Below are 25,177 nucleotides of genomic sequence, written 5' to 3' on the forward strand. Positions count from 1 at the left end.
CATAATCCAAGAATCATAAAACCTTCATGGAATATCTCAAATACAATTTCATCGGTGCAAGAATCACAAGAAACATAAAAACAACATGGAATCATGAATTATTTATGCAATAACATGTTGTTTAATCATGTTATACTTGTATTAATCTACCATATATGATCATATTAACTTTTTTTATCATAAAACATCAAAACCATAAAATATTTTTGCCAAAACCTTCTTCAAAAAAGATTTTTGCATACAAGAATAAGGATTAAAGCATATATCAAAATTTCAAAACTTATAGAACATATTTTTCTCAACATAATATAATATTAACATCTTAAACATGCTGAAAACAAATATATAACTATCTAAAATTATGTAAAAACGCGAAACTATGTGTTTCACATTACATGATTTCTGAAATTTTGATATATGCTTTAATCCATGTTCTTGTATGCAAAAATCATTTTTGACAACTGAAAACAAGGGTTCGAGATTCTCCGGTGACAGTCGAGGCAGGCTCGTGGTCCCCTTGCTGCTTTATAAAAAAGGAACCCCTCCCCCCCCCCGCCCCCTAAAAGTTTAAATAGAAACACTGGGTGGGTTGACCCGGATCTGTGTTGGATCCAACCTAGTGTTATCATGCAAATTTTTACTTTTGTAAGTTAACTAACCTTTTAAAAAAGTTTTTAGAAAACTCGTATCCATTTTAAAAAATATGGGAAAAGTTAAGAAATTGAGATCTGGTTGTCGGTATGAGGTTCAACCATTCCTGACACCTTAACAAGGGGTAATCAAACCAAGAATTAAACAATATGCCTTGTTTTATTCAAATTCCTAAGAAATTATTCTAAGTCCTAGAATGCAAAAAGAATTAAATACACATATGATATGATTTTGAAAAGAAGTTTATTGAAAACATGATACATGCTTGGAATTGTTGAAAAATGCCTTTTGAAGAAATATTTTGATATATTCTAAAATTTGATTTTTGAAAGGAGGTCAAATGACTGGGCGTGTAGCCTTGTAAGCCCATGCTTGATGCAACCTAAGTCTAAATGATGCATGGCTAGAATTCCCTTTTAAAAAACCATTGATAAATCCCCTTTGTTTTTTACAAAACTCATTTGATAAAAGGGGGGTTTTGTGCCTTATAGAATTCAAATGAAATGAATTCGCCACATATTTATGACTATGACCACAAATATGTTTTAAATATACTTCTTTTAAATCCTAAAAGGAAAGTTTTGGAAAATATTTTGAAAGTATGCAATGATTTTAAAATTAACCTAAGTGTTTGGACTTTTGTAACTTAAAAGAGATTAATAAACTTGAATTTGATTCGTATTCTAACTATGACTACAAATACAAATTTCACCAATGTTATTAATTTCATGTCTAGTAATAGAGAGATAAGTTGGAGCTCCAATCATTTGTTTGTAGAGAGTTTAGTCATCTAGAGGTTCTTGATCATCTTTCTTTATCTTTATATTAATAACCTCGAGTGTATCCACTCTCTTATCATTAGTAATCATAGATTGATCCACTATTTCAGCTTCGTACTTAGTATGTGACAAAAGATAACCACAAGGTGAGTGCAACTTCTATACCAAGAAAATAACAAAGAAAGCCAAAATTTGTTATTTTAAAGTTATCTTTAATGATAGCTTTGATATGACTAACTTCTTGCTTGTTGCCTCCTATGATGACCATATCATCAACGTAAAGCAACAAAATCATTATAACTGCATTCAAAGACTTAACAAGCAATGTAATGTCAATATAATATGATTTAAATCCCAATTAAATCATCACATTGATGAATCAATCATACCAAGTCATGGGAGTTTTTTTAAGCCATACAAGGCTTTACACAAGCGAAGGATCTTTTCATGTGTTAAATCAAATTCTTGATGGGGTTTTATATAATTTTTTTTATTAAGGTTTCCGCTAAGAAAAACATTCTTTGCATCCATTTGGTAAACAAATCTTTTTTTAATAGCTATAAGATTCCTAACCAGAGTTGTCAGTCGAGGAAGTGAAAACTATAAGTGACTCAGAAAGGGAAAGCAAGAAGTGAGGCACTTCTAAAAATTTTAGGAAGCGAGAAGCACGAGGTGACTTAGAAGCGAACCAAGAATCTTCTTGGAAGCGAAGAGGAAACAAAGAGGGAAGCGAATAGGAATGAAGTTTTCCCGATACTGGACAAAAATTTTTTGTTAAAGGCTCCAAGCCTCCCAAAAGAAGAAAATTCACTTTCTGATATTGAGAAGTGAGTGGGAAAACAAATGGGAAGTGTGCTTTCCATTTAACAACATCACTTCCTCGTGCGTTTCAGAAGAGAGCGTTTCACACTTTCGAAATACGTTTCTAGGAAGCGTGATTCCCCGAGTGATATCATATTTCTTGCAACTCTGTTCCTAACAGTGGTCATTCTAGCAACATGGGCAAAAGTTTTTTTATCATGCATAAATTCATACATCTTCATGCATGATCATGTGCGATAATCGCTTAAAAATGCTTGTTTGCGAAGGTTTTCAGTATTTTTTATCGAATCATAATTTGAGCAAATTGAGCCTCTTTTGAGTATTTTGGGGAGAATAATTATGTTTTTAGAAAATAATTTTGAGAAAGAGAAGTCTTTTGAAATATCAAAAAAATTTATAGACTCTTCTTGAAAAATTGTCCAAAAACCTAATTAGACCTAAACTTTTAATATAAAAAGGATTTTTGAGGCTAGAGAGGGTGTTTTTTCCTCTAGCCTTCGCCCCCCCCCCCTCTCTTTCTCCTCTCTACCTCTTCTTCCCCTTGTTCTCTTCTCAATCGGTTGCCTACTTTATTCTTCTTTCTTCTTCTTCTTCTTCATCTTCTTCTTCACTCTTTCTTCTAAACCCCGTTGTCACCGGTTCTTCTTACCCCTATCATTGGAGAGATTGGAGGTTCGTGTGATCGCAATAGAAAGGTCATTCTTCTTCTCAACCCCTCCGTCAAGATCGGCCACGAGGTACATTCCGTCTCCCTCAGTTCTTTATATTATCTTTTTATGCATGTAGTCTAAGATTTTCTGATATTTTTAGCATAATCTTGCATTAAGTTGTGCGTATATATATTTTTAGACATTGCATTGGAGTTGATATAGTATCTTCAATGTTTTCTACATAGAATACATTCATTAAATTGTTGCATGTATCTAAACTAGGTTCTTTTGTTCAGTCAATGCATATAGGATAGTTAAGTCATTTTTTGGATTAGCGTAATGTGATTTGCTTTGAAAGGTGTTGTTTAATCTGGACCTATGCAGTCCGATCTATCAGTCATACAGATTTGATCAAGACCGGATTATCTGATTAGCAGAACAACATGAGAACTAATCAGGTCTACTTGATCACGACTATGCCGAACAGGTGCAACAACAATATAGTGTTCTTTGATTAAAACCTGCACTTGCGTGTATCATCATCGTGTTTGATATTTAGTAGCAAATATAGCGTGACCAGGTCCCATAAAAAAATTGCGCAGATCAGTGTGAATCTCAAATCACGCTGACTTGTTAAATTTTTATGATTGAGTGAACCAGTTTACTGTGGACTGATCAGTGTGAGACTCAAGCTACGTGTGCTGGCTGATGCGCGTAGACCATTATATTCTAATTTGGAGTCTTGATCATTTTCTGAATTTGTGTCTTCAGGCCTGACGTAATTAACAATAATAAATTAAGTAGAGTTGGACTTCATCAGATTATGATTTTTTGAGTGCATTCATATTTTTTTTAAGAGTCGTGGGTCTTGCCATCATCATTAATCACATATACCAATGTGATCAATGATGATGATGTTTTAGATGGGCATCACCTTATGTTGGATTGAGTAGTGAGTCTGTCAATTATTCTTACAAAAAGTTGGGTTAGCATCATTTAGTTTTAATTTCCTGTTTCGTAATTAGGTTGTTGCAATGTTTTTAGTGGTTAACGTGAAATTCAATTAATTAGTTAGTTAGTTAGATTAGGTTTATCTTCTTTTTTTAATAATAATAGTTAGTTTAGATTCAATGTTTTATTTGTGATTTGAAGTTAAATAGTTTGTTGCAATCAGTGTGTAGCTTCATACAATTTCCTTGTTTTTAGTCACTATTTGATTAATTTAGCATTAGTTCATTAGCTATATTTAATTGAATTTCAAGTTTAATTAGTTAGACCAGATTTGTGTGTCTTCATAAGTTTCTTTTAGTTAGTCATAAATTCAAATGTTTTTCTTAAAATTTGTTTTATTTTGTAACAAAGTAGTTCAAACCAATTATTTTGTTAGGCATGATTCAACAATTTTTATAAAGTAGTTAGTTAGTTTGTTAGCATAGTTGTTATTTAGTTTGTTACATAGTAGTTTATACTTGTTACATGTTATTTACATGTTAGTGGTTTGTTAAAGTTTGTTAGAATAGTTTCTTGATTTTTTCTTGATTAGATTATTAGATTTTAGTAGTGTTTCTTTTCGTGGTTCTGCTCATTTTGTGATTTTTATTTTGCAGGGAAGCGTTCAGACGTGCGGTGAGCCCTCAAAAGGCCCTTCAAGACTAAAAACCAATGATGAAGAAACAAAAAGGGAAGCAGTGAAGATAAAAAGGGACTAGAAGCTTCGAGCATTGAAGACTTTTTTCTTTTTTTTTTTAGCTTAAGTCTTATTTATTTAATTCATTAGGTCTGTAATAAAACCATTAATTATTTTTTGTAGAGAGCAACACTCATTCTTTTATTTAGTTAATTAATTTTCATTTTCAATGCAACAAAAGTATTTATGTGTGAGGTGCAAAAGCACTTATACCATTTCCTGAGTTCGACCCGAACTCCACCACTTGTGCGAGCCAACTTTTATTATTTGGTGTCTGGCTTTCACCGTTGTTTTATCTAAAAAAATATTGTTTTAAAAATCTATTTAATAAAACTTACACCAATTTTCTCATAGTTTATACTATATTCTTGACTATATTTTTTGGCAATTATTCTAGCCTCATATTTCTAATCGGATCCGTGGGTTGAGCATGGTGGAGTTGTGGGTTAGATCCATTTGGATCCTACCCCAATTCTTTTGGTTTAGGGGTGGTTTGGGTCTTGGGTTTAGTGAGATCCATTTAGTTCTTATTAAGCCTAAAACCAATTTATTACTTTATATATATATATATATAATTAGATTCATTTGGGTCCCAAGTTGACACAATTCCTATTTAGTTTAATGGGATCCATTTGAGTCTCAAATGGATGTAAAATCTTATTTACTAAGTGGGATCCATTTGGATCTCCAAATGGATCCAAAATCCTATTTTACTTAGTGGGATCCATTTGGGTTTCCAAATGGATCTAAGTTACTTTTTATTCAGTGGGATTCATTTAGGTTTCCAAATGGATCTAAAATACTCTTTATTTATCAAGATTCATATGGGTTTCCAAATGGATCTAAAAATACCTTTTATTTAGTTGGATTTATTTGGGTTTTTAAATGGATTCAAAATACTTTCTACTTATTTGGATCCATTTGGGTTTCCAAATGGATTCAAAATTCATTTTACATAGTGGGATCCATTTGGGTTTCCAAATGGGTCTAGAATACTAGTGAGATCCATTTAGGTCTTTCAAATGGATCCAACTCTTATTATATTTAATGGGATTTGGGTTTCAAATAGATTCAAATCCCTTCAATGTCTGATTTAAACTCTGATGTGGGTCTAAACCTTACCCAAACTTTTTTGGTATGATCTCAATTATATGGGATTCATACAGAGTGAATAAAGTGTCGTAAATCAATATTGACTCATTTGAGTTCAGATCCCCACCTAGGTCCAAACCCAAAAATTCTACTTCAGATTGGATCCACCAATTGGATCCAATCTCGAATACATGGATAAATTAATCTAGATCTTCCCTAAGAACCAAATGCCCATACTTTATTCAAAACCTCATAAATTTCTCTAATTAAATGTTTAAATATACTTAATTGCCAAATATGCAAAATTCAGTGATTTCCATAAAATCAATGATCAAAGAATCTTAATTAAATACCAAGATATTATCGATAATTAATCATCAATCAATTATCCAAAAAAATACATGAATAATTCCCATTAAAATCTAAAAAAAATTGCTGGTATTAGGGAATGTTCACAATAATGACATTAATTAGAATGGGGAAAAACAAAGTGTGGAAGATTTAGTCAGTGGTGGTTAGCCAAATGAGTCATCTCTAGATGAGTCTATTCAAAATCATGATTATAATGGTCTTCATTTTGAGGTGCTTCATCAGCCCATCCAAGGCCAGACTCACCCAACACTGACTCGATCTTCGGATGATGCCCTAAGACCAAAGAACAATGAGGCATCCCCTTATCACTTTGGTCTTGGTCTGATGAACCAGTTGGTTCAAGAAAGTAAACCCACCATTTTTCATGAAGCATGCAAGAACCCTAAATGATGACAAGCTATGGAAGAGGAGCATGATGCTCTTATTAGAAACAATACTTGGACTCTTGTTCCTCTTAAAGAAACATCCAATATTGTTAGGTGGAAGTGGGTTTACATAATAAAAAAAACATGTTGATGGGACCATAGACAAGTATATGCCCATTTAATAGCAAAAGAATACAACCAACGGGGAGGGATCCATTACTTCTATAGCCATGTGGTTAAACCCATAACTATACACATGGTGCTATCTATAGCTAAGAGTTGTGGTTGGGCCATACATCAACTTGATGTTCACAATGCCTTTCTCCATGAATTTTTAAAAGAAGAGGTGAATGTGTCTCAACCCATTGGGTTTGAAAATAACCAAGTTCCTCGCTACATGTGCAAGTTAAATCAAGCTCTTTATGGCTATAAGCAAACTCCAAGAGACTGGTTTGAGAGACTCAGACAATATCAAGAGAAATTGGGGTTTGAAGGTTCTCAAGCCAACACATCTTTATTTATTAAAAGTTCACATAGAGTAATTCTATATGTGTTGGTTTATGTTGATGACATAATAATCACACAAAGTTCTCAAGGTATGGTTCAAAACCTTATCAGGGAGCTTACAACTGAGTTTTCTATCAAAGATTTAGGAGCATTACATTTTTCCTTGGGTATAGAAGTCGTCAAGAATGCCTAAGGAACATTACTTACCCAAAGAATATATATATATATATATATATATATATATATATATATATATATATATATATATATGATCTTCTTATCAAAATGGGAATGAAAATTATAAACCTCTTATGACTCCTGCTAGAGCCAGTGTTTAGATATCCATATATGAAGGTGAAAAACTCAAAGATCCAACTTATTATCGCAGTATTATAGGGGCTCTTTAATATATGACTTTCACACTAGACCGGACATATCATATGTCATAAATAAAGTGTGTCAATTCATGCACTTCATTAGTTACTCGTGAAGTTTATTCTAAGATATCTAAAGGATACTATCAATCTGGGTTTTCAAATATCCAAATCTAACAATTGTGTGTTGTTTGCAATTGATGCCCATTGGGCTGGATGGCCGGATGAACTAAGTCCACAAATGGTTATTTGTCTTATCTTGATTCAAATCTTTTATACTAGAAGTCTTCTAAGCAACAAACAATTGCTAAATCTAGTACAAAAGCTGAGTATAAAGCATTAGCTAGAGGAGTTTCATAACTTATGTGGTTGCAACAATTAATGCGTGAACTTGACATTGGAGAATCTAAATCTTCAATTATATGGAGCGATAATCTTGGAGCAACCTACTTGTTTGCCAATCCTGCCTTTCAAGCCAAGACTAAGCAATTAGAGGTAGATTTTTATTTTGTCAGATAAAAGGGAGCAAAGCAAGAAATTAAAGTCAGATTTGTTTCTTCTCATGAGCAGCTTGCAGATATTCTCACAAAACCATTGGGTGGTCCACAATTCAGTAATTTGAGAGACAAGCTTAATATCAGGGAGATTAGCTTGAGGAGGTGTGATGAAAGAGATCCAAGACCAGCTCATTATCCAATCCACAGCCAGTGCCAACGAGGTCCATCTAATAGTTCAAGGCAAGACAGAAAGATAAGGATGCCAAGAATTGGAAAGGATAAAGATCAACTTGTTGAGATTAACAAAGTCATTAAAAGAGACTCCTCTTGTAAAACTGATTCGCAAGAAATGTGGTTTGGTAAAACCGATCAACAATAAATGTGGTGTGGTAAAACTGAATCTAAATCTTATCATCAAGACAAGATTTATGTAAATCTGTAATGTGCTTTAATAAGGGAACCTCCCTCTCATAGACCTGTATGAGAGAAGGGGTATCGTGGATGTAGGCAACCTGTCGAACCACATGCAAAGATTGTTTTATGTTTTTTTTATCTTTCTCCTTGTCGTGAGTGAGATTATTATCATGTGTTTGCTGGTTCCGAGTGACCCATCTTACATTTTCAAGGTGCACACTGGCCAAGACTCCGTTAGAGGGTGGCCACCGACCACCCCAGGCCAGCGGCACCCTTGATCTTTAACACAGGTGGTGGAGGGTGGGTATCAAAACCCTAACTTCCACACCCTCATCCTCAACCCATCGGGAGTGAGGAGGGGATTGGACAAACCATTTATTTTGAGAGCTGGTTTGTTTAATCTCCAACTCATTTTCCTTTTCATTTTTCACCCGGTTCACTCTTCACGAACCAGTTATGTTAACTAAAACCATTTTCAACTCAAATCCAATCTCAAAACCCATGTGTGTCGACCCAAATTGCTCCAAATGCTTACCTAAACCTCCCAAGTCTGACCCAAACCCCAATGTTGTCACTCTAATCCACCAAATCAACCCCAATACTCCTATTTTGACACATCTAGTGTTAACTTGGACCCATACCCACATCAACAATTACCTATAATGACCTAATATGATCAAAATATCAACTATAACCCAAATAACTGTTTAAAACAACCAAATATTATTTAAACCTGTTTCCCTACTTGTCCAAGTCCTAACCTCACCCAAGATCCATAATTGTTTCAAACCCATTCTCTTGTCCAAAATAATCCACAGGTTTCAAGATCCAATCTCACAACCTTAGAACATGTTATCAAATATGCATTAAATATTAGAGAAAAACTCAGACAAGAATTAGAGAGACCTCCACATGTCCTTAAAACTACTCATACCCAAAAAGGAGAGATCCATATGAAGTTAAGTTTCAAGAAGCCTTCTCCAAAACCACTCTCAGAGCCCATCCCAAGCCTAGATCCAATTAAAGAAGATTTAGATCCAAAATCATGTAATGAATCCAAATATATTTTATTGGCTATTCCTAAACCCATTTTGGACCCTCATAGTCCTATATCCGAAAATCCCATCATGAAACTAAACACGAGTCCATTTGACTCAATCCCAAAAGAATATCCATTTTTCAAACGTCACTCGTACTCGTTGCCTCACCTAACTCAAACCTGACACTTTGTGGATGTTTTATTCACATGGATCAATATTTTTCGCAAACAAATCTGATTGGTAAAATGGGTTAAACCAGACCCATCTCATTTTTGTGCCTTTCATGGGAAAAAAAGCTAAATGTTTGCTCCTTTAAATAATGATAAAATGGGTTAAACCAGACCAATCTCATTTTTGTGCATTTATTGGGAAAAAAAGAGAAATGTTTGCTCCTTTAAATAATGATTCAGAATCACATGTGATTCTAAATCTCACACAAATTAAAAAGTGGGCGAATGAGAGTAAGTTTCTGTGATCCCATGTGATTCTGAAGGAGCAACCAAACGTGCCCAAAACCATTTGGATTTTGACTAAGCTATATTGTCAAAATCCGTCTCCCGGAAACCGTCACACAACGAATCCGACGATATGGGTCGGATACTCAGATCTGAGGTCCGAACCCTTTCCCTTCAAAAGAGACGCGGCAATTCAAAATGCACATACATACTAGAGAGAGAGTTTTGATTCTGGGCGGCATGGGCACGTTAAGGCAAGAGGTGAAGGATTGGATGAGGATCGACGAGAGCGCCAAGGAGATGCTTCGTAGAGCTTCAATCGAGCGCCCCTGCTTGCTTCTCCCACCTCCTCTGCACCGCGTTCCTCTACGCCCTGGCAACGTCGTCGAACTCGTTGGCCCATCGCCTTCCGCCAAGTCGGAAATACTCCTCCAGGTAACCCATCCTCCCAATGTGCACAATTTCCTACTTCTTCTTCTTCTTCTCTCTCTCTCTTCTCATTTTTGCTCAACGCATAAAACCGTTGTAGCCGTCCTCTGCAAGCAATCGGCAAAGTATGACGCCTCCCACATGCACCACCTGATCTAACGTCCACCACACGAGAAACCCTAGAAAGAGTTCCTTCTTCCCATCTCACATGTAAACCTTAGAAAGAGTTCCTTTGCCGAACTTTATAATTAGTAAAACAAAAAATGCTAACCCCTAATATATTATTGCAATAACTGAAGATCAAGAACTGGTATCTGGCTGTGTGATCCAATGAACAATTGATAGGGACGCCAAAATGAACTCTAAAGCCAGATTTATGTAGAGCCCAAGCCTCCAACTGCACTTGGCTCTTGGATTGGAGCCAACCAAAGACCACTCTTTTGCTATCAATGTAGTTTATGGTGGCTGCTGCAAGACCACCTCTCTCTCTCTCAATCCATGATAGGGTTCTTAGAGTCTAGGAATGACTTCTTAGAGAAGTAGAGGGGGAAGGAAGGTTTTTCTATAGAATTTCTGTTGCTTCATGGCTAAGGAACACTAACTCATCGCTACACCCAAGGTTATCTTAAGAATTACTTTCCCACCACTACACCCAGTGTTGACTTAGTTTGATCCACCTAATCCAAACAAAATTGTAAATCTAGTTAAAGAATGTTGAAATGTGCGGGATACTACAAGGTCCAGTTAGACCAAACAGGTTGATCTAAGGTCCAGGTCTGAGTTAAGTTTGACATAAAATTTCTGAGATTTACAATATCCACAGTGATATTTTAGGTACCAAGTAAACAGCAGCCACAAACAAAGTCCAACAATAGGTGATGCTTACTCGAAAGGTAGATGCTTGGACTGACTGGATGAGCCACATAGAACCTCTAACTGAATCCAGATGCACAATATTTCCTGCTTATACAATGCGGACCTGATTTCCTACAATAGTCCAGGTGATACTAATGGATCCAAATAATGTAGGTTCTAAAATCATCACTGCCAAATGTTCACAATTTGATATAGTTTGCTCACAAGAAGAAAGCAGTTAATTTTTTGGATAACTGAGAAAAACCACCTCACCATTCACAATCTCATTGGAGTAAAAAACCCTAGGTTCCCCTTGCCCACCATTGGTTTCACCCTGATTAGGCCATGCGGCAACAAAGATTCAACCATGAGTTTTGAACTTGTGACACGCTTCGGCTTGGCAATGATTATGAGTTGGTCCTACCAGGTGGACAGAGTCATCGTTGGCAAGAGAAAACGGTTATTGAAGTCTTTAGACTGACTGTAGATTTGTGGTTCTCAAACCACCAATATCCTATTGCCGTTATAATTAAGAGTGAGCCAAATGAAGTTGCCATGGCCCAGATGGACAAGAAAACTAGCAATTTAGCAGGAAAATAGTCTCGTAAGGTCTGCAAAATGTCGGAGATCAGTTCTATTTTGAAATGTCGACAAGTATTTCTAGATCAGTTCTAGATTTCTTTCAAAATCCTTACCAAAGACCTCTCTGGCACCCTCACCAACACGCTAGCTCTCTAATCTCTCACACAACTTTTATAACTTCCCCATATTTTACTATTCCTTTCTTCCTTGTTCCAATTCATGTAGGATGAGGTTAGTTTTGCTAACTTCATATATTTAACTCCCTTTAAGAAGGTTTAAACTGTTGCATCTCCCATGTCTTCTAATACATGATTGCTAGCCTGCCAAATCAGTAATATAAGGTGTTGCTCAAATATAGGCATCCATCCTTATATATAATAAAGGATAATACATGTCTCCATGCAATAAAAAAAGATAAACAGTGTTTCCCTTTCAAGCAACGTTGGCCTCGCTAGATTAAAGTTAATCAGTAAGTGAGAACCTGTGTATAGCTGATTTTCAGTTTTAAGTTAAGAAAAGAACTTGATGCTTAAGAATTCATCCTAATTTTAGGTAACATTTTTCATCATTGAATATGCTTGGTGATCGTCGATCCATAAATATTATAATGGAAAAATCTTAGACACATATATATAGCAATTTTAGAAATTTTATGAAGTTAAGGAAAAAATCTTTTGTTCAATTTGTTTTAGAATATTTTCTGTACTACAATTATGCTACTACAACCCAAATAGTAAATGCCTAAGCAAATCATAGCCAAGGATGCTGTGAACCAAAAGCTGGACCTATATGAATGCCTTTCAAGCAGAAAAGACATAATATAAACCAAATTTATGCATAAATTCAGAGGAATATAACAACAATTTCATAATCAATTTACCATTTAAGCATTTAAATCAAGTATTATGCAATAGCAAAGTTCGTATGCGATAGAATAAGTATGAATGCAATGCAGAATAGTAAAGATGCATGATTCAATAACTTATTAAGCTATTATTAGAGTTTCTTTTACATGCATGTCCCTATTAAATGCACACAATTTTAGTTTCACTTTTTATTAAACCCGTGGATACTCAAAACGAGCACAACAATTTTCGAAGTCCAATTTAGGTTCTCACTTTTAACTTAACACACAATTTGTATTTTATTACTGGGTTCCACACTTGTTTCTCGATCGATATTAAAAATCAGCACCATCCGTCAGAACATTAGAAATCAATATCTAACGTCAGGACATCAAGAAAATCAGCATCCACTGACGCCACTTTTTTGGTATACCAATAATAACAATTGTATCAACAACACCACCTCTAGGCAAAGTGGCTGAAAACTCCCTAAAGCTGTCGTCGAGAGGTGAACCACCACATCAGGTTCATGGGCATAATCGCACACGGAGTTTTAGTATCCTCACAGTTTCTCCAAAACCGCCATTCAAGATTCCCACATTATGGAAGGGACATCTCGGAAGAAAATTAATTATACTGTTTGTAATGCCCCAAAATCCTGAACTTGTATTTTTTAAGGAAAAATTTAAATGCTTTGCAATACATCATTTTTTAGAGTTTAAAGTGGCAGTTTCGCGAAGAAATAGTGTTTGACATAACAAGTCAATGAACCTTGGGCACATTTTCCTTTACGTAATGAATTTGTATTTTCATATAAGCATTGAAACTATATAGATTCAAAATGAGGTTTTTAATAATTAAAGTTTATACAAAAGAGGGATTTCAAAAGAAAACCCTTATGCAAAATTACAAAACGTGCTCAGGAATGAAACGTCAGAGAAAGAGTGGGATCTTGATATCATCACGTCATCGTGCCATCGCCTGCTGTACTGACCTAATCATCACTTGTACCCCATAAAACGGGTCAGACTTATAAAAATCTGGTAGGTGCAAAGATATCAAAATTCAGAGCTTGTCCATCAGAGTTTTTATACCATCACATCATCTCTCTTAACCGAACCAAAGAGACGAATGAGTATGTTAGGTTCTATTTTAACTGATGATCCATTCTACATGCTCTGGTCTTTCAAACCAACTCGAGTATCTTGCCTGTGAAGGCGATCATCACCATTTATGCGATTTTCTTTTAATCATTGTGCATTTTCACATTACGAGGTTACCATAAACCAGAATCGTTCAGAATCATTTGCAAACGACTGTCACCTAATAAACTCCTCGATCAAGTTTCAATTGCGCCCGATCAAGCTGGCTGCCATGACTAATGTCTTCTTGCCGAGCGCGTCTGCCACTACATTCGCCTTACTAGGGTGGTAGGCGATGGAGATCTCATAGTCTTTGAGGAACTCCAACCACCTGCGTTGCCTCATGCTGTTTGAAAATGTACCTGAGGCTCTTGTGATAGGAAATGACCTCGAACTGTTTCCCATATAAGTAGTGACGCCAGATTTTTAGCGCAAAGACAATAGCCGTCAACTCTAAGTCATGCGTGTGGTAGTTCTCGTGCACCTTCCACTGTCGAGAAGCGTATGCGATGACCTTCTCATGCTGCATCAAAACACAACCCAGTCTGGTTCTCGAAGCATCATTGTAAACTACGAACTCGCCCGTCTCAGAAGGCAAAGACAACACTCGGGCTGAGGTCAACCTCCTCTTCAACTCTTGAAAGCTCTCCTCGCATTGAGGTGACCAAACAAATTTCACCCCCTTCTGCAACAGTCAAGTCATATGAGTAGTTATACGCGAGAAGTCCTGTATGAATCGACGATAGTAGCTCGCCAATCCTAATAAACTCTTGATCTCTGAAACCGTCTTCGGTTGCTCCCATGACAATACTGCCTCCACCATAGCTGAATAAACCTCCATGCCTTTCTTTGAGATCACGTGGCTGAGGAACATCACCCTATTAAGCCAAAACTCACACTTTGTGAACTTAGCATACAACTTATGTTATTTCAGTGTCTGCAACACGATTCGCAGATGCTCTCAGTTCTTCTCTATGCTCTCAGAATAGATCAAAATGTCATCGATAAACACAATGACAAACAAATCCATCCACAAACTAAAGACCAATTCATCATATCCATAAATGCTGCAGGGGCATTAGTGAGTTCGAAAGACATCACCAAGAACTCATAGTGCCCGTATCTGAACCTAGACACAATCTTCAAAACATTCTCTGCCCTGAACCGCAACTGATGGAACCCGAAACAAAGATCGATCTTGGAGAACACTTTTGCTTTCCGCAACTGGTCGAAAAAATCATCAATCTTAGGTAAAAGGTACTTGTTCTTCACAATTACCTGGTTCAACATGCGGTAGTCTATGCAGAGTCGAATAAACCCATTATTTTTCTTGACAAAGAGAACATGTGCATCCCAAGGAGACACACTTGACCTGATAAAACCCTTGTCAAGAAGTTACTGCAGTTACTTCTTCAACTCAACCAACTTTGCAGATGCCATGCGATACGGTACACGTGAAACTTGTGCCGTGTCAGGTACTAGCTCGATTGAGAACTCCATCTCCCTGTGAGGTGGCAAACCTGGCAAGTCCTCGGGAAAGACATTCGAAAACTCACGGAACATGTTCAACTACTTCAAAGGTGTTGCCTCACTGTTCGTCGCGGACACACATGCTAAGAACACCATACAACTATGGTTGTGGTACTTGAAGATCTTCAAAGCCGAGACGATCTTCACCTCACTCACAGGTCTAGTCGCCTAGAACACCAACGTAGACAAGTCGGGGGCTCTAACAAAACCTTCTTTCCCTGACACTAAAAGGTAGCATTGTGTCTGACAAGTCGGGGGCTCTAACAAAACCTTCTTTCCCTGACACTAAAAGGTAGCATTGTGTCTGGACAATCAGTTCATACCCAGAATAACATTATAGAAAGTTATGTCTAGAGTGACCAGGTCGGCAGACAACTCATGCCCTTCGATGACCACTCGAACTACAGGAAGTGTAATGACCTCAACTCATGCCGGTTGAAAAATGATTTTTTTTTAAACAATTGTAGAAACAATCCTAGAGACCCGATGTCTTACAGTTATAACCACATCTACAACCACAAGAGATCTCACACTACCATCAACAAAATCAAATCAACTTTATTCATTAAAATCATAATGCCTAGGAACAATGAACATGAATAAAAACAAGCCCAAAAGTGGAGCCTCGCTGTCCAAAGTAAAAACTGTCAAGCAGTCGTGTAGCCCTCGTAGCTCCCCGAAGCCGCAAGTCTCATCATTGAGTCTCAGAGATTCTGCGTACAAATTCCTCTAACAATTCAAATAAATAAAAATAACATAAATTAGACTCAAGCAATATTTTTAGAGAAAATGTAACAACTATCTCATGCTTCAGTTAACCATTCATGCATTATAAGAATAAGAATCATACAACATGATATATCACATTTAAGAAAGCAGTAAATATGCATGATCTAGTGCAGAATAGTAAAATGCATGGATTCAATGCACATGCATAAATAACTTATTAAGTTATTATCATAGTTTTCTTTTGTATGCATGTCCCTATTAAATGCACACACTTTTAATTTCACTTTCATTAAAACCTGCAGATACTCAAAACGGGCACAACAAGTTCTCGAGTTTAAGTTAGGTTCCTAGTTGTAGCTTAACATATAATTTGTATTTTATTACTGGTTTCCACACTTGGCCTTCGATCGACATCAGAAATCAACACCATCCATTGAAACATTAGAAATTAACATCTAATGTCAGGACACTAGGAAAATCAACATCCACTAATGTCAGTTTCTTGTTATACCAATAACAACAACTGTCTCTACATATCACCCCCAGGCAAAGTGGCTGAATCTTCCTAAAACCGTGGCTGATAGGTGAACTACTTAGTTGGGTTCAGGGGCACAAACACACACGGAGTTTTAATATCCTCATGGTTCCCTAAAACAGCAGTCCAGGATTCCCACACTAAAGAAGGGGATATCCAGAAAAAAACATTAATTACACTGTTTTATCTTTTTATTTTTTATTAAAAGAATGATTTATTTCAAAATACCAGTTTTGCAAATCAACATGCAAAACACAATATTCGTTTCACAAATCAACATGCGAAACTCATCACAGGACCTCATCCCATTATAACATGAAACAGTGCAATGTAATTCAAATAATATTAAATTGATTTTTGCGATGCATAGAAACTAAACATGAAGTAATACCTGCTCGAGGCCCACACGACCTATAGTGGTTCACTTTTAACCACTGATGCACCATACACAAAAACCATAATGAGCATGCACATATGAAACCATTATGCTCACAAATGCATATTCACGCAACCACAATGAGAATGTACATGTATAACCATTTTTCAAATGCATATGATCACATGATTGCAAAATGAAAGTGCAGTAGGATCGAGGCAACAAGCACTAGAGGGGGGGGTGAATAGTGCTTTTAAAAATTGTCTGCGAAATATTAACGAATTTTGCAATTTAAAAAGCAATCACACAAAGAACACAAAATTTATCCTGGTTCGGTCTTTCCCGACCTACATCCAGTCCCCAAGCAAAATCCGCTTGAGATTTCCACTATCAACCTTGTGTAACTACAAGATCATACAAACCAAATCCGGTCCCACTTTCAGTAACACACCTACTGAAAGCAAACAATTCCTTTAAACCAATGAGTCATTCCTTTTACAGAAAATAAGTAACAACTTACAATACAACCTATGAGCCTTTTTTTGAATGCAAATGAGATGCAATTGACTTTTGAGGTTGTTGAAATACTCTACTCACGAATTCACTATCTCTCAAAAGAATTTGAGTGAAAAACTGAAGTGAAAATATCAAGTGAGTGAGAAAACAAATACTTGAATGAATAGGAGTGAAAAGCAAGAAGTAATTCAATTGGGTTTGATATTTTTTGAGTGTAGAAAACACTCATATTTATAGTTGAAAGTTTCCATACGTTGAGTGTATGAAAGGGTGTCAAAACAGTCCATTTTGAATGATCAAAATGTTTGAAAAATGAAAAGACACACCTTTTTGAAGTTTCAGGAAAAACGATAAAATTAGTCGACTGGAACAATAGTTAGTCGACTAATAGTTAGTTATTAGTAGACTGACAATTATCGTCGGTCGACTGATCTGTTAATCGAGCCGTTTGAAAATCTGAACTTTTGAAACTTAGTCGATTAGAGATAAAATTAGTTGACTGATAATATCATCAGTAGACTGAAAAACCTTTCAGTCGACTGCTGCTAAAATCTTCTGAAAAACAGACATTCTGTCCGGTCGACTGATAAAAGCATTAGTCGACTGCTGCTAAATTTTCAGAAACACATGTTCTGTCCAGTCGACTGATAAAACCATTAGTCGACTGCTGCTAATTTTCCAGAAAACAGACATTTTGTCCAGTCGACTGATAAAACCTTTGGTCGACTAATTTGACAAAAATGATTTTTTAGAAAATATGGTGCGAAAGGATTAGTCGACTGGTGAGTCTATTGCTCGACTAATAAACAAGAAAATTTAAGAAACGAGTTTTCTAAAAAAAGATTTTCATGAGGGGTTCTTTTAGAAAAGTTTTTCTAAAGATTTTTTAGGTGAAATGCAATCTAAATATGCACTCTAAGTAAGGCTCTTACAAGAATCTAAGACTTTTAATGAATTTAACATTTGCACACTAGTCTTCAAAGATCCTTAGCTGAAATGCAGTTGATTTCACTTGCTCATCATCAAAACCTTGTACTTGAAGTATCATGTATGGCTTCATTGTCGTAACAATCTCCCCCTTTTTGATGATGACAAACTTAATCAAAGATGAAACATTTAGATGCATAGATGGAGATTTTACTCCCCCTATCAATATGCTGCAAAACATTAAAAGTTAGCACATTTAAAGCACATATATCAATATTGATTGGTTTGCATTTCCATTAGCACATTTAAAGCACATATATCACATATTAATTGGTTTGCATTTCCATTCTTTTTTTTTCTCTTAATTTCGCATTTCTCATGCAAGATCTCCTGCAATTTCAATGTAATGCTATCTTTTATCTTTTTCTCCCCCTTTGTCATGATAAAAAAGAATAAGGGCAGAAATAGCATAAGCAAAATGGAGATACAAGATTAAAATATTACAACCCATAAAGTATCAAAGTTTAGTAAAGACAGAACATAAAGATCAGAAAAGTGAGTTGAGCAAGTCCTTGATTGAAGTAATCTCTTTCTGAATTGAAGATAGTTGTTGAGTCACATCTTCACGAAAAGTGCGTTGATGCAGCTCCAAGGCTTCCAGTCGCTGCAAAACTTCATCATTGTCTTGACTTGTAGAAAATTTCTTTCTTTTTACATGTCTTGATTAGTATTTTTTAAAGGAGGGCAGTGAGGTGCACCTGGAAGAAGAATTTGTTCAAAAATTCTCTCATCATTCAGTTCAACAGTATTGAAAAGAGTGTCTGAAGATGGAATTTCTAGGATTTCTCCAAGTAGTTTAGAATCAAACTCGATTTCAACATCACGAACAAGAGATGAAAGAACTCCAGTTTCATGATCAAAATGTAAATTCGTATAAAACAAGTGAATCAGAAAAGGATAGTGAAGGGTGTTTGCACAGACATCAAAAAGATGTGAAATTCCTGGAAGTAATTCTCTTATTTTGTAACGAGAAAACAGGTGAAACAATATATTTCGGCCTGGTAAAATAGGTAGTGCAGAAATCGATCCAAAAGTATCATATAAAAGAGGATTTCAGAGTAATCTGAGAGAAAATCCATATCTTGAAGAAGGTGTAGGAGGAGGAGAACCTAAACCTTTTGCAGATGCAGACTTCGAACGAGGCATGGTTAAAAACAGATTTACCAAAAAGAATGTCGGCTTCCAAACGACGTCCGACAGAAGGAAAATGCTGTCCGGCGTTGTGAAATAGAAACAAAAACAGAAACAGAAACAGAAACAGAGGAAGATACGGTGGCTGACGGCGAGTGTGAAGGCTGCCACAAGGGGATTTCGGCAATGGCTGAAGATACACCGTCACGACAAGAGTGTTCCGACGTGATTTGAAGATGCGCCAGTTACTGCAAGAGGATTCCGACGTTTCCCGGTCACGGCCAGAAGATTCCGGCGTCTCCCTGTCACGGCAAGAAAATCCCGGCGAGGATAGGATCGAACGACACTCCGAGGGTTTTTCGGAAGAGAGAGAGGAAAGAGAGAGAAAGAGGGTTTTCGTTTTTAAGAAAAACTAAAAGGTGTGAAAAATGAAATGATGCCTTTTTAAAAAAAAACGGGTGTTAAAAAATCCAAGGGGTATCCGGTCCCTTCAGTTAAATTTTTTTTAAAAAATTTTTAGTCGACTAAAACTTTATCGGTCGACTAAGAATGTGCGACTCATTCTAAAAATTTTAAAACATCAGTCCACTAGAAATATATCGGTCGACTAATATGGTGCGATTCATTCTAAAATTTTAAAGCATCAGTCGACTAAAATTTTATCGGTCGACTAATATAGTGCGATTTTGAGATTTTGTTCAAAAATCAGCATTTTTATAAATAAAAAAATGAGCAAATACCTAGTTCTCTCCTAATTCTCATAAAATCTTCATTTTAAAGAGGTTTAGTGAAGATATCAGCATGTTGTTCTTTAGTGAAAATAAAATTTAACGAAATATCTCCTTTTAACACATGATCTATTAAGAAATGATGTCTAACTTCAATATGCTTAGTTCTTGAGTGCTGAACATGATTTTTAAAAAGATTTATAGCACTAGTGTTATCACAGTAAATAGTTGTGGAGTAATTCAAACCAAAATCTTTTAAGGTCTGTTTCATCCATAGTACTTGTGAACACGCTAAACTAGCTGCTATATATTCTGCTTCAGTTGTTGAGAGTGACACTGAATTTTGTTTTTTACTAAACCAAGAGACTAAGGAATTTCTTAAGAAATGACAAGTTCCACTAGTACTCTTGCGATCAGATTTACTTCCTGCAAAAATCTGCATCACTATATGAAACTAAATCAAAGGAAGATGATTTTGAGTAAAACAAACCGAAATCTGAAGTATCTTTCAAATAACGAAGAATTTGTTTTACTGCAGTTAAATGAGATTCCTTTGGATTAGCTTGAAATATTACACACATACAAACACTAAACATAATATCAGGTCGACTAGCAGTTAAGTATAATAGAGATCCGATCATACCTCTGTGAGCTTAATATCTACACTTTTACCATTTTCATCTTTATCAAGAGAAGTAGTTGTACTCATAAGATTCCTTCTTGATTTCGATGAGTCCATCCCAAATCTCTTAAGAAGTTCTTTTGTATACTTAGCCTGATTGATGAAGATTCTTTCTTCAGTTTGCTTTATTTGAAGTCCAAGGAAGTAGTTTAATTTGCCCATCAAGTTCATTTCAAACTCTTCCTGCATAGCTTTAGCAAATTCTTTACAAAGAAAATCATTAGTAGAACCAAATATTATGTCATCAACATAAATTTGCACAATAAGAATATCTGAATTAAGATTTTTAATAAATAAAGTGGAGTCTACCCGACCAATGAAAAAACCAGATTGTTCTAGAAAATTTCGTAGTCTTTCATACCACGCTTTTGGTGCTTGTTTAAGTCCGTACAAAGCTCTTTTTAATTTGTAGACTTTTTCTGGATATATCTCATTTTCAAAGCCTGGAGGTTGCTCTACATAAACTTCTTCATTGATGTGTCCATTTAAAAATGCACTCTTAATATCAATTTGATATAACTTGAAGTTCATGTTACTAGCCTTGCTTTGTTACGAATGACTTCACCATTTTCGTACAGCTTATTTCGGAAGACCCATCTTGTTCCAATTACCGGATGATCCTTTGGTCTATCAACTAGATCCCAAACATCATTCATAGTAAATTGGTTAAGTTCTTCAGACATGGCCAAAAGCCAAAATTCATCATCACAAGCCTCATTGATATTCTTTGGTTCTATTTTAGATATAAAAGCAACATTTGCAATATATTTTTCTAATTGCCTTCTAGTTTGAACACCACTTTTTATTTCTCCAATAACTTGTTCATGTGGATGATTAGGAACTTCTTTCCAAACAGGTTGAAGAAGAACATTTTCTTGAGAAGTATTCTCTATCAAGGGTTCTTCTTGAAGTATTACTTCTTCTCCTTCGCTTAGAGGTATAACCTGCTCACAATTCTCATCAAATGCAACATGTAAAGATTCTTCGATGCAAGATGTTCTTTTATTAAAAATACGATAAGCTTTACTTCTAGAAGAATATCCAAGAAATATTGACTCATATAATTTTGAATCAAACTTATCAAGATTATCTTTGGTATTTAACAAGAAACATTTACTACCAAAAATTTTGAAATATGAGATCTTTGGTATACGATCACAATATAATTCAAAACAAGTTTTATGTAAGATTGGTCGAATAAGAACACGGTTTAACACATAACATGATGTATTTATTGCTTCAGCCCAAAAGTATTTTGGTAAATTTTTATCTTGAACCAGGGAAACCTATAGGATGTCGTTGGGTATACAAAGTCAAAACCAAGAGTGATAACACTCTTGAACGATTTAAGGCTCGAGTAGTTTGTAAAGGCTATTCCCAAGAATATGGAATAGACTATGAGAAAACCTTCGCACTGGTCGCGAGTATGGCCACTGTAAGAACCTTAATTGTTGTTGCCTCTGTATAGAAATGACATATCTTTCAGATGGATGTCTATAATGTGTTTTTTAAGCTGAAAAAGTCTACATGGAACCACCACCTGGTAGTTTATTCTTGTAAGCATGTTTGGGGAGGTGATCTAAATGATCGACACTCAACTACTGGGCTATGTGTGTTTTTAGGAGAAACACACACGTGCCTTTTTTCAGCACGTTTCGAAAGCGTTTCACACTTCCGAAAAACACTTCGGGGAAGCGCGCTTCCCCATGCCCTATGACACTTCCGATAACCCTGATACATACATATATATGCAAATATGCATATATTAACAGGACACTGCTAGCATTAATATAAAAGTTTGAAGTTAGATTAACCCTATATATAATATAATATAATATAATTTTTATATGTTTGTGTGTGCGTTCTATGCAAGACACTATAAATAAATGTTTATAGAAATGGCACAAGATGGATCTTTGGGGCATGTTACATATGGTGCTTAATTTGCAATACTTGTGGCTGTTTGTTATACAATGCAAGGTTTCTCATGCAATCTGGATATTTTGTTCTTTTCAAACTTTGATTTATGGTTATGGTTTGTAGCATGCAATTTGATGATTTAGTGTTTTGTCATACTAACAGAAGTATAACTGCTTTATGTGCAACATGATAATCTGCATCTTTCTCTTTGAAAATCGGCATTGTCCGAATAGAGGCTAGAAAGCATGAACTTAGTTTTTGGTTTGTTATGCATCGACAAGTTTTTTTTCTTTCACGTCTTTATTGAAAATCACTACTTTAAGGAGAACCTGAATGCTTCACTAACTTCTGAAACTTAATTTATTATGGAGAATAAACCCATGGAGACGAAGTAATACAAGCTAATGTAACCGATACTGCCGGTATTTTGAAAATATTGTGATAACATCACTGATTTATGGTCAGTCGATGTTATCAGCAATATATTGCGATATTTTCAAAATATCACCAATACTCAAAATATTGCAATAATACCTCAATATTTTTGGGAGAAAGTTATTTTTATATTTTAAGCATACATTTTCTATTTTTGTTTCTTTTATATTTTAAAACCTTTTAAAACTTGTTTCTTTATATTTTTGAAAGAAAAATAATGCAAGACTATTATTTATATTTTTTTCAATTTTTTAAACTCCCGAAATTTGCCTGAGAAAAACCAACTTTTAAAAATCTCTTCGAGAAGAACCTTGCCAAGAAAATACTTTGAAAGATATAGGTGACTATGATACGAGCAAGCATGTCAACTATTAACATTTGGTTTATAGCAGGCAAATAAGAGCATTTCAGTTCTTTTAATAGTCTATTATCTTAATAACGATAAGCGCTATCCTTCACGTTATAACAGTCTTGAAGGTACATGTGTTCAATGTCAGACTTTTGGTCTTTCGGAATCAAATTGTACAAAAGAGATGAGCATTAGAGTGTCATTCGTTGCTGATGGTGGTGCATCCTTTTTGTCATTTAGATATCTGAAATTGTTAAAGTGAGATGTTTCTTAAATTATATCCAAGTGATTGAGTATACATTACTTTATTAATAGGCTGCAATTAATGCTGTTCTTCCTAAGAATTGGGGTGGGATCTCCTTTGGTGGGATGGAAAGGCTAGTCATGTACTTTGACCTAGACTGTAGCTTTGATGTCCAGCGTTTCTCGAAATCCTTGAAGCTGCGCCTAGTTGAAGCTTGTGGTAAACTTTAATCTGCCTTGAGGCTCCAATATCATTTGAAGTATTATTGACTTTGTCGAATTATAGTACATGACATGTGTTATACCTAGCCTGTTTCACCATAGCCTTCTTTATGTAGTTTCCATCTGCTTGTGTGCGCGCTCCACATCCTTAATTTGTTTAGATCATTTAGTTTGTTCATTTATATTCTCGAGCGCTACAATTATCTGGATTCTGGTGAAGGTTTTTTCTTTAGGCTTTTTAGTTTTTATAGCTTGAAATTGCGGTGTTGAAAATGCAAATGTAGTTAAACTTTGATATTTAAACTCGTGTACAAACAACAGTATGATGCTCTTTTATTTGTTTTCTTTGTGTAGAAATATTCAAACACGTTTTTTTATTTGTTTTCTTTGTGTAGAAGTATTCAAACACATCAAACTTTTTGAACACACATAGCAATGCATGTGAGAAGCATGAAAATCAGTCAAATTCAGTTGGCCACATTTTGTTTCATGTCCTAAGGATGATTTCTAAAAAGTTACTAGATTAGGATGTATATATATGTATAGCATTGCAATATTTTAATGGATATTTGGTTGGAAGGAATTGTACCCTCCTCGACATAGCACGTCACAGTTGGAGTTACTTATTTTGAACTTGAAGGGTGAGAAATTTTATTGTAGTCAGACTAAGTTCTCTTTACTTTACGGCCCTAATACAGTGCTATACATTTCATTATTATTCATTAGTGGAGCTATGCTGCCTATTTCCACCATATGAGAAACGTGTGTGTGTGTGTGTGTGTGTGTGTGTGTGTGTATCAATGTTGTTGAAAGTGGTGACACCCAACAACCACCTATGAAACGATGCATAAGCCTTGAGGCGGAAAGTGTAAGCTTCATAAAAATATTGAAAAATAGCGGAAAAAAGTAGGTAATGCAGAAGTTATGATCCAATAGTGAATAACACTTATCTAAAATAAATTACAAAACCAATTTGAAGAAAAAATTATAATGCAATACTTTGAATTATGTAACAAATGAGATGTTATCATTTAAACAAAAAGTGAGAAAATAGTTAATACTTATCCAACATAAACAAATTAATAACATAAAGCATAAAGTATCAACTATAAAATATCAACGACTAGAGTTATTAAACTTAAAAATCCATTTTCCAAGCAATTTGTTCCCATCCAAATGATACCTGTGTTAAAATATGTACCTAATCATTTAATGTAATATATATATTTTATATAT

The 25,177-nt window shown here is 35.3% G+C and overlaps 1 protein-coding gene across 2 annotated transcripts in view; it reads left to right on the top strand.

Moving 5' to 3' along the window:
* Positions 1 to 9,830: 9,830 nt before the first annotated feature.
* XRCC2 (homolog of X-ray repair cross complementing 2 (XRCC2)) overlaps positions 9,831 to 25,177 on the top strand; it is a 144,257-nt gene continuing 128,910 nt past the window's right edge. Inside the window, exons 1-2 of one of the 2 annotated variants that reach the window (XM_090002693.1) lie at positions 9,831 to 10,140; positions 23,792 to 23,939. In XM_090002693.1, coding sequence (XP_089858819.1) covers positions 9,904 to 10,140; positions 23,792 to 23,939 — 385 coding nt within the window. In that variant the 5' untranslated portion in view covers positions 9,831 to 9,903. The remainder of the gene's footprint in view (positions 10,141 to 23,791; positions 23,940 to 25,177) is intronic. The other variant, XM_090002694.1, reaches the window with a different exon arrangement.

This window comes from Nuphar pumila, chromosome 4 (genome assembly GCF_984573655.1).
Source record: "Nuphar pumila chromosome 4, dmNupPumi1.hap1.1, whole genome shotgun sequence".
Classification (NCBI taxonomy): Eukaryota; Viridiplantae; Streptophyta; class Magnoliopsida; order Nymphaeales; family Nymphaeaceae; genus Nuphar; species Nuphar pumila.